At 42.5% G+C, this 11,050-nt stretch overlaps 1 protein-coding gene across 2 annotated transcripts; it reads right to left on the bottom strand.

The window, feature by feature from the left end:
• Nucleotides 1-1,117: 1,117 nt before the first annotated feature.
• LOC147863520 (transcription factor MYB3R-1-like) lies at nucleotides 1,118-5,740 on the bottom strand. Of its 2 annotated transcripts, none has more exons than XM_087319255.1 (11): nucleotides 5,532-5,740; nucleotides 5,307-5,361; nucleotides 5,006-5,063; nucleotides 4,784-4,878; nucleotides 4,575-4,678; nucleotides 4,314-4,442; nucleotides 2,550-4,134; nucleotides 2,151-2,401; nucleotides 1,883-1,961; nucleotides 1,531-1,797; nucleotides 1,118-1,262 (listed from the first exon to the last, which is right to left on the bottom strand). In XM_087319255.1, the coding sequence occupies exons 1-11, from the start codon at nucleotides 5,648-5,650 to the stop codon at nucleotides 1,134-1,136; spliced, it is 2,871 nt and encodes a 956-aa protein (XP_087175381.1). In that variant the 5' UTR covers nucleotides 5,651-5,740; the 3' UTR covers nucleotides 1,118-1,133. The 2 variants fall into 2 exon arrangements, with proteins under 2 accessions (XP_087175381.1, XP_087175383.1); XM_087319257.1 differs by having other exon boundaries at nucleotides 5,307-5,355; nucleotides 5,526-5,740.
• Between the last annotated feature and the right edge of the window lie 5,310 nt (nucleotides 5,741-11,050).

An 11,050-nucleotide genomic window follows, 5' to 3' on the forward strand; every position in this document is an offset into this window, starting at 1 on the left:
CAATTGGCAAATGTTTAAAAATTTTTGAAACTTAAACCAAACCACGAAACAATTCAAATTAAATCTAACCGAACTAAACCATTAAGCTGCAGTTTCAAGGTTTGGTTCAGTTCAAACCCAACTGTTGCCAATTGCTAGAGAGTTCGCCCCCGGAAAATATCTTCAAACCTTATTTGCCATGCTAAATGACAAACACTCCGTGGAGTTCTCAATGGTGCGCTCAACCTGGTGAGATTATTGATCATTCCAAAAAGTATATCTCCCATAGGAATTCTTTGAAAGCTTTTATCAAGAGATAGAAAGGAAATCATAATCAAGAGTTTCTACTAGTGAAGTATACTTTACTTTTTACTGAGATGTGCCCATGCCTAGCATGGTGATGTATGTAACAAACATGACGATTAGGTATTTAGATTATATTGCTTCAAAACTTGAGCAAATATATTTGAAAGCGACACGACACTCCATAGAACTTCTGAGTTGGAGCAGAAAAGAATAAAGAAATTGGGCGGTTGGGTTGATTTCTTTGTTTATGAAAATCACTCTTTCAAATGATTGTCATCGAATTAAAAACAGAGGAAGAAATATCCACAACTTTAGGATATGTTTCAACCGAAAACAAACTTACAATAAAGAGAGGGGGCCCTTGGGGGAAGGACCAAAAGGCAAGAGATACAAAGGAACCTCTTTCTTTCTTTCTTTCTTTCTTTCATCATATATAAAGATAGATAGATGGGTAGGTAGGATAATAGATGGATGGAGCAAATCGAAGAAAGTAAGTATTATATCATATTTATATATATATATATATTTACTATACAGTTATAGGTGTATATGTATCTATGTATCCATATCTATGATGACCCTTCATGCCCGCATTATATATATTATATATATACATGTACATCGTAATACAGATTATGTAAATGTATATATATATATATATCATCATCATCATCATCATTTGAGCCTTGACTGGAGAGAGCAGGCTACATAAGCCACTTGTCATCATTTGATTGGAGGAAACCAATCTAACTCTATATGAAAACCTTCTGTAGAAGATACGAAGGCAGAGTAGTTTGGTTGCTTTTTCTGGTTTTCTTGGGGGGGGGGGGGGGGGGGTTCAACTCTTTTTATCTGCATTCTCTAAGCAAATACAGTGATGGGCTTGGTAGCTCTGCAGAAGTTGCATATATGAGTTGGTTTGCTTCGCCTCTACCTGGAGTTAGAAGGGAGGGTCCATTCCACGGTGACAAATCCACCTAAAACATAACCACAATTCATCCACATTTATATATATACAAAGACACAATAAAAATAGAAGTTATAACACAGAAGATCAGAGTATACAAATAAACACATAAAAGAAAAAGAGTTAAAACACATGAAAAACAGAGTATATATATACATATATACATATATAATATAAACGTAAGAAGAGAGTTAAAACACATAAAAGAACAGACCAAAATACCGTTCCTCTATGTGTTTCAAACTAGTCTTTTCTTATAATGTAAATGGCAGACATACCAGAAGAGATCCCGGGGAGCATAGAGACATATCACCATATTGCTTCTCATTGGCTACAATTCGGTTCTCTTTTCCATCACTTTCTGTTCCACTATGGAACTCGTGTTCAGCTCGTTCTTCTCCTTCTTCATCTTCAGCTTTTCCAACCCTACCTGACAATATCTGTTCCGCTTCCATGTATGCTGATGCACTATGCTGACTTAAGTGTTGCATCAAGCTCAGGGCATCAGCCTCATAGTCTCCTCCACCAAAAGGACTTGGCAAGTCCTGTGATATTAGAATGAGAAACAAAGGAAAAACTTGTTATGGGTTAACTAAAAGAAATCATCGGCTAAAACATATCTTTCCATACCTCTAGCATAGAGCATATTCCCTCTTGTCTTGCAGCTGACATTGGGGATTTCCAACTGATCAAAGGTGAACATAATGCCCTATGGTAACAATACACCCACATACACATCTCTCTCTGGCTCAAGAGCAATATCATACATGATATGCAAAATCAATATGGCCAAAATAGAAAAACATATACAAATATATATATATATATACATAGAGAGAGAGAGGATTAATAAAAAGAAATATGGGGAATGCCAAAGCAAATGAAAGGTAACACATACATGTTAAGGTTATCTAACTCGGCAATGCAGTTGACCCAATCCTGATTCAAGCCACGCAATGATGTTGACATGGTTGATCTCGACATGAGCAACTGCAAGTCAACTTTCTCAGAAGATCTTGGGACTACAATTGACAAAGATGACCTGGGTGCACCATTCTTTACATTTTCTTGGACACCATTAAAAGACCCTGGAGGTCGTAGCTGTTGCTCATTGACATCATGTTCCCCAAGCACGTCCAAATCCTCGGTCTGCAATTCATAAGAAAGGAAGCATATTATACAAGCTTTCTTGTAGTTCATCTTCAATCACACATTTATCATATTTTGACAACTGAGGATGATAAAAACGTTCTTGAAGTTCTCACACACAATTCCATGGGATTCACACTGGTGATACCTTCACATCTTTATCTTGGATATTGTCCCTAGGAACTTGCGCAGTTGGTTCTTTCATCTCAGACTCTGGCCCACCATTGGATACTTCCATATTGCATAGTACCCCTGTTCTGGAACTGAAGCAATCCTTGTTGACAGACACTCTACAACGAGGCTTAACCATCACTTGAGCTTTGCTTTTCAAACAATAAGAGGGTGAAACAAGGGTTGGTCGTTCCCCCAACAGCTGTGATCTAGATGACACCAAAGGTGTGGAAGCGCCATTAATCTTGTCGGAAGATGAGGATTCATGTATAGGAGGACTGTTTCCTTCCCGAGGTCTCTTCCTCACGATAGACGGTGTACTACCAAAGCTTCTTGCTGCAATCCGAAGCACAGCTTGCGGGCTATTTGCAGTACCCTCAGTAGAAGAAGGCGAACTCCATGGACTACTTGAGCAATTCACTTGAGAGAGAAGCATTTGCCGAACGCCAAGAGGACTATATGCTTGTTGGATGTATCCACTGCTGATCACATCATAGTTATTGAAAGGAAGGTCCATGTTAGGGAACTTGGGAGGTTCATAGAATAGAGCCTCTGCCTCCATTTGATCTATACAAGGCATATTCATAGTTGAATTTGCCACCTCTTCATGAATGGGCCATTCCATGGGGTTTTCAGTTTTTTCCTTTACTTCAACATTTTCTAATCCGAGGTAAACAATTCTTCTTGAGTAATCGTCCAAGAGTATATCTTGCTCATGTTTAACAGATATCTCTCCTTGCATTATCATTGGATCCTTCAACAAAGGGATGTCCATGAGCTGGAGACAATCATCAGCATATGCAGGTAAATCAGACATTTTACTAATTTGGTTTTCCTTCTTCCTAGATTTGCAAAGCCCATGTTCAGGACTTGAAAAATGGGAAGAAGAAGTAACCGGGGAATATGAATGCACTTGCTCTTTGTGTACATTATTGGCTTGAGTTTTTGCTGATGAACCCGTCGGAGATTCAAGTTGTGTAGACGACTCTATACAATCTAGATTTATTGAACAAAACTCATCCAATGTCCCTATTAGATCATGATTATGATGATTATGCCCATCTATCTCAGAGTCCATTGCATTGATATTGGACTCATCTGGGGAAGGCTGGATACATGATGCTGTCTCCATGTATTGGTACTGCTGTTTTACTGGAAAGTTCGTTGACGCTCCTTCTATCATATGTGTCCATGTATGTAGATGGTTCCCTTGTGAAGCTTCCGAATTCTGAGAATGGAATTGTGCCATTTTGGGGTCATTCACATTTCCTTCTTCTCTTTCATCTCCCAATGTGTTTCTCACATCAAATCGCTTACTCTGGGTTTGCACGTAGTGGCAAGAGTTTTCTGATTGAGTATGGAAACTCGACTTGGTCCTTTTAGCTAACTCTTTGTCCAATCCAGAGTACCCTTGGTGCAGAAGCTGTATATTATCTGTAGCAAGATTCAGAGCTTGTATATCCATAGCTTCAATTGCCATTGTGGATCCACCAACAGAACCGTATGAATCAAGTTTCTTCTTAATGGAACTATTCCAGTGGTTTTTAATAGCATTATCTGTCCTGAAGAAAGTAACCAGATCCCAGTGTATGTATATCAATCCAAGTAGCATTTTTAAATGACATGTATATTATAGTAAGAATAAACGTAGAACATAGTGGTTTTGATTTTAAAGGTAAACTCTCGCCACATAATGAAATAGTGATAAATAAGAATGAATTGATGACAGAAAATGGATTACCTTCCAGGAAGAAATTTTGCAATTTCAGCCCACCGATTACCATAAATTCTATGAGCTTGGACAAGGGCAAGCTCCTCTTGTTGAGTCCATGCCTCCTTCTTTATGTTTGGGTTGAGATGATTATGCCATCTATTCAGTCCACAAATGATTATCACGTGTTAACATTTCTTAATCATCTCAATATCATAGCATAACACTTTATTTTCGTTGAAACAGGGTATAGAGCATTTAAATGAAATATTTTGAAAGGGAATAATAGACCTTTCTCTACATTGCTTCCCAATACGACCAGGTAATGATTGTGCGATTACCGACCATTTCTTTGCCCCAAATTTACCCACAAGTTCTACAATTCTTTCATCCTCCTGTCAGAATTCCATGGTAAGATAGATGGTCACTATTCTTATACCGATTATAGCCTAACCCAAAAATTCAATTAGCTCCAAATTGAGTTAGATGATAGTGTATACCTCTTTTGTCCATGGCCCCTTCACAAGATCAGGATTTAAAACCTTTTGCCACCGATGCAAACATTGCACATCCGTTCGATCCGTGAAATATTCCGCTGAGGAAACACGTCAATATTTGACATGAAGATATATAACATACAGTAAAAGAGATAATTGGAGATTATGGTGTAAGTGTTTTCTTATGATCTTCATTGAACATATACGAAAAAGAAATGTTCATACCAATCTTTTTCCAATTCTTTCCATTATAGCATTGCACTGCTCTCCGAAGGGTCTCATCCTGATCATAGAAAACTATTAGATGGGGGCAATAGCTCAACAGGTAGATATCCTTGTGATGAAAGTTCTCTTATATGGTTTAACAAAACATGGTTCTTCAAATTATGTAATAGTGTTCATATAATGATCTTTATTTTGCATGATTCAAAGAGTGATCACATCATGATTCCCGGTGAAATCATAACAGTGAACAATGGAATGATATCACCACATATTGAAATATAGAGAAGTACGATGGAAATACCTCTTCTGGTGTCCATCCACCTTTAGCTGACTTCCTTGTGGGGCCACCAGTACGACTGCAAAGACATTATTCACATTTTCTATCATCAAGTGGTGCACGTGATTTGAAGAACCAAGTAAAATAACAACAGTCATTATCAATCATCAAAGAGCGTAGAATGGTGAATGTATATTCATGCGTGTGTATCTGTATGTAATATGTATATGAGTATGTATGGAGACTTGCCCTTTCACTGGAGGTAAGCTATGAATAGCACTGTCACTACAGTCTGAGAGAGATGAGCATGATTGATCTGGTCTCTTTTCTTCAGATACACAAGATTTCTTCACATTATTTAGTGACATTTCCTCCCCCAAGTATGTAAATGAATATATTGCATATCCAGCTCAAGCAACAGTATTCATTCGTCTTCTTCTTCTGTAAGGACTTCACAGCAAAATGGAAATCAAAATAGACTTTCAAAAAGGACAAACTTTTGGAAGAATGTGCATCCTTGAAGATGGTTTTTCTTATTGAGCAACAGTAGCGTTTCGATTGTCTTGCTCTTTTCTTTTGAAAGTTAAGGCTTTGGATGAGATCTTGGCAGACAGATGAAAGCGAGGAGAATGGGGGAGTATGCAGAGGCAGTCGACATGGATGGATCTAAGAGGTGAGTGGGTAAAATGTGGTTCCTCTGTGTGTGATCAAGCTTCTCTGTAGAAGAAGAAGAAGAAGAAGAAGAAGAAGAAGAAATCGTTGAGGTTTTGAAACAGGGGAGGTGGGCGGGCATCATGACTGTATAAAAGGAAAAGGAAGCCCATTATCCATAGCCGCACAGAGAGGACATGAAGAGCCCGTGAGGTGCGTGAGACGAAGATGAAGGAAGACACTCAAAACAAAATACATCATAATAATAAAAAGAGCCTTTAACAAAAATAAAACAAAAATGTAATTTCATAAAAAAAAAACCTTTTGTTCCTTCTTCTTCTTCTTCTTTTTTGTTTTTCAAATCTCAACGGATCTCCGACCGGCTATCACCGGTTGCGAAGTGGGCTTTTCCGGTTTGAATAACCTCCCCCAAGTCAACTAAAACCAACATAATTACTAAATTATGTTCTTCTCCTCAACTAACAACAAAACCAACTCCCAATACACACTTACTCATAATCAATCAATGAATCTTATCATACACACACACTCTCTCTCTCTCTCTCTCTCTCTCTCTCTCTCTCTCTCTCTCATAAATATTGCCTTTCATTAGGAAAGAAAAAACACTACCATGACTCTAAGTGACAACAACAACAAAGTAGAGAGTAGTTCTAGGGATCTCAATACTACTACAAACTTAATCCCCACCCTCCACACCAATTCAAATGTCGAATATGATGACATGTTGACCTTGTAGAGTTGCATCTTTTCATGCTTGAGAGATTATGTGACTTCTCTAACCTTGTCAATTGCCACAAAAGAAGTCCTTTTAACGTTATAACATATTTTCTCACCCCAACTTGTGAATCAAAAGTAAAGGCACCCCCGCATATTCCAATTGAACCATCGCCCCTGATACCCTCAATAACTCTAAAATATTATTGAATAAAGATCGATCGATCGATCTCTCTCTCTCTCTCTCTCTCTCTCTCTCATAATTAGCTTACCCTAATGGTAAGTCGTTTACACTACTATTAGCACTACATATTGTTGGAGACAAAGGTCGTCAATGCGGAAGATCTGATAGCATTCGATTGGAGTTGAATACCTGCGTATGACAGTTTGTAGATCGTGCACCGAGATGGAGAGAGAGAGAGAGAGAGAGGCACAAGAAGACTCTTTATTCCAATAGACAAGAATAATACAACCAACCTTACAAAAGGGTTACAAGGTCACTATATATAGTGACCGACTTAGGGCAACTACCATTTATGCTAATTACACAAATGGCCCAGACTTGATCTATAGGAAGGGATAGTGTGAATACGTCCATTATACACTTGTATTCGACACTCCCCCGTAATGGGCGTATACATGGGTTATCTAAGATTACAGGTATAAACCTAGGTTCTCGGACATATCAGTTTTGTTCGAGTCGGCAGGGTCCGAAGGCAGAAGACCGAACTGGTCGGGTCGGAAGAGTTGAAGCCGATCGTTAAGGAACTGATGCCGGTTGTCGGAAACCATCCTGCGTTGCGTCCGGCTCTAACCGGACTGGTTTGTCGTTACGCCCATCTGATGCCGAAGGGACCGAAAGCGGTCTGCCGAAAGACACTTGGTCATTCCATCTGCGACATTGTCGGTTGTGGATATTTTCTCTAGACCGATTTTCCCTGAAATGACGCAGTCCCGAACGAAGTGATATCGAACGTCGATATGTTTGGAGGCGTTGTGGTGAACCGGATTTTTCGACAAGGCAACAGTACCTTGACTGTCGATGTAGATAACTGGGACCGAGTTATGGTCGACTTGTCGAAACGTGTGCGCCAGCCGACCGAGCCATAAAGCTTCTTTTGCAGCGTCGGACGCAGCTACATATTCGGCTTCGGTCGTTGAGGTCGCTGTGCACTCCTGAAGTTTCGACTTCCACGAGATTGCTCCATTGCCGAATTTGAAGCAGTATCCGGTTGTTGATTTCCGACTGTCTATGCAGCCGGCGAAGTCCGAGTCGGTGTAACCGACTACGCCTGAGGTTGAGTTCGGACCGAAAAGAATGCCGTGGTCTTTTGTGCCAGCCAGATATTTGAACACATGCTTGACTGCGTTCCAATGCGATCGGCCAGGATTGTGCATAAATCTGCTAACGACTCCTACGGCATGAGAAATATCAGGCCGTGTCGCGACCATCAGGTACATAAGGGAGCCGACTGCCGGTGCATACGGTACCGACTTCATATCTTCCCCCTCCGGACCGGATGTAGGGCAGTCTCGCTGAGAGAGCCGAAGATTCATGGGGAGCGGGGTTGAAGCAGATTTGGCTGATTGCATGTTGAAGCGTTCCAAGACACGTCCGATATAGTCGGTCTGAGACAAAAAAAGATGTCGTTGATCGCGATGCCGACTAATCTTCATGCCAAGTATGTGTCGTGCCGGACCGAGGTCCTTCATGGCAAACTTCAACCGCAGTTGCCGAATGAGATCGGCAAGTTCGCCCGCGTGGCGTCCAGAAATTAGCATGTCGTCCACGTAAATGATGAGGAAGATGGGTGATCCATCTTGAGCTGTGTTGGTAAAAAGACAATGGTCCTCATCGCTTTTTGAGAAGCCGATCGATTGGATGAAGTCGTCGAACTTCTTGTACCATTGTCGCGGTGCCTGTTTGAGGCCGTATAGACTCTTCCTGAGTCGGCAGACTAGATGTTCTTGGCCAGTTGCCACGAAGCCTTTTGGCTGCTCCATATAAATTTCCTCTTCAAGATCACCATGGAGGAATGCTGTTTTGACATCTAGCTGAATCAGCTCTAAGTTGTCGGCTGCCACTACGCCGAGTAGAAAACGAAGGGTTGTCATTTTCACCACTGGTGAAAAAATCTCGTCGAAGTCGACGCCATATTCTTGTCGGAAGCCCTTCGCAACTAATCTGGCCTTGTACTTTGGGGTGGTCGAATCAGACGTCTCTTTTAGTCGATAAACCCACTTGCAAGGAAGAGCACGTCGGTTCCTAGGTAATTCGACCAGATCCCAAGTCTTGTTTGCCCGAATGGAGTGCATTTCCGACTCCATCGCCAGATGCCAGGTGGCGGAATCGACAGATGTCGATGCTTCTTCGTAAGACGTCGGTTCGCCGGCGTCGGTGAAGAAAATTCCAGGAGAATACCTCTCCGGAGGTTGCGACAGTCTCTCGGATCGTCGAGGTATGATTGGACTGGTCGCATCGGGTATCGAGTTCGGATGGTCCGAAAGCGGACTATTCTGCTGTGCCGAGTCGGAGTTGTCCGAGTCAGTAGTGTAAGGTTCAGCTACCCGTGAAGCTGACCGTGTGTTAAGAGCGGGGCCTTCTTGAAGGGTCGGCACATCGGAAAATGTTACCCTTCGGACTTCGATCGGTGTTTCGACTGATGGAGTCATAGCCGACTCGTTGAACACAACGTCCGAACTTCGAACGATTTGTCTGCGTTCGGGGTCCCAGAGTCGGTATCCCATTTCGCCGTCTGATCCATATCCAAGGAAAATGCATTTCCTGGACCGAGGTGCAAGTTTTTGGCGATCATCTTTCGGAATAAGGGCGTACGCCTCGCATCCGAAGATCCTCAGCTTGTCGTAATTCGGCTTACTGCCGATCCATAGTTCCTGAGGAATTTGAAGTCCTAGAGGTCTGCTTGGCGACATATTGATTATGTGTACTGCCGTGAGTAGCGCCTCTGCCCAGAAGCCATCCGACAGTCCGGAGTGTTGGAGCATGGAAATTATCCGTTCTTGGATTGTCCGATTCATGCGTTCGGCAATCCCGTTTTGCTCCGGACTGTGTGGTGCCGTAAATTCACGTCGGATGCCGCGTTGTCGGCAGAATTTGACGAATTCTTCTGATTTGAACTCTCCCCCATTGTCTGTCCGAAAGCATTTCAGTTTTCGGTCGGTTTGATTTTCTACCATAGCGAGCCAATCTGAGAAGATCGAGAAGACCCGATCTTTGGTGCGAATCGGATAAGCCCACACCTTTCGAGTCGAATCGTCAATAAAAGTGACGAAGTAAGAGGCACCGCCGAGAGACTGATGCGGCATTGGGCCACAGACGTCCGAGTGGACTAAGTCGAGAGGTCTCGTGTCTCTTGGTGCTGATGTCGGGTGTGTTGCGGCTGCTTGTTTGCCATACTGGCAATGTTCGCAAAATTGATGGTCCGAGAAGGAGAGTTTAGGGATGTATCCGGCTCTAGATAGATGCGTAATGCCGGCCTTGCTGAGGTGTCCTAATCTTCTGTGCCATAGTGATGACACAGGAATATCCACCAAAAACAGGTTACCCTCTCTGAGCGTAACATGTAACGGATACAGTGAGTGTATCTTGGGTCCTCTGGCAAGCAGGAGGTTCCCCCTGTGGAGTGTCCACCCTCCCGAAGAGAAACCGGCACGAATGCCGTCTTCATCTAGTTGTCCGACTGAGATCAATGGCCTTGAGAGCTCGGGTACATGTCGGACATTGTGAAGTACAAGTGTAGAGCCACCTGTAAGGTTGAGCTCTACTGTGCCGATTCCAATGATGTCATAGTGTTGCGAGTTGCCGACTCGAACTGAGTCGGAGTGACGGATCGTATATTGCCGAAATTGGGATCGATGAGGAGTCATGTGAAATGACGCGCCCGAATCTAAGAGCCATGTGCTCGATTCTTCAGTCGTGAGCAGAACTTCTGATCCGACTGGATTTTCGATTGATAGTATATTCGGGTCGTTTGGTAGCACATCAGCTGAGAAGCTGACGTAATTGATCTCCTCATGCCGGCCACTCTTCTTGTCTGATTTCTGAGACTTGTCGTTCTTGTTCTTGAGTGCGCGGCAGTCGGCTTTGATGTGTCCGGGTTTCTTGCAGTAGTTGCAGATTCGGTTATCCCGTGACTGGCTCCGTCTTCGCTGATTGTTCGGCGGTCGTGAGGAATCTCTTCCTCGTATGTTCGATCGGTCTGTCGAACCTTGTACTACATAAGCGTCGTCTGTTGAGTCTTTGGCGAAAGACTTTCTCCGAGCTGCTTCGGTCAGGATTGCGCTCGTGACTTCGGAGTATTTGACAGCCGTGGTTGACGCGTTGCACACGGTTGTGACGAAAGTTTCCCATGATGAGGGAA

The sequence above is a fragment of the Azolla caroliniana genome, unplaced genomic scaffold, assembly GCF_043228905.1.
Source record: "Azolla caroliniana isolate FFs.n. ecotype wild unplaced genomic scaffold, voAzoCaro1.0.p SCAF_5, whole genome shotgun sequence".
Lineage (NCBI taxonomy): Eukaryota > Viridiplantae > Streptophyta > Polypodiopsida > Salviniales > Salviniaceae > Azolla > Azolla caroliniana.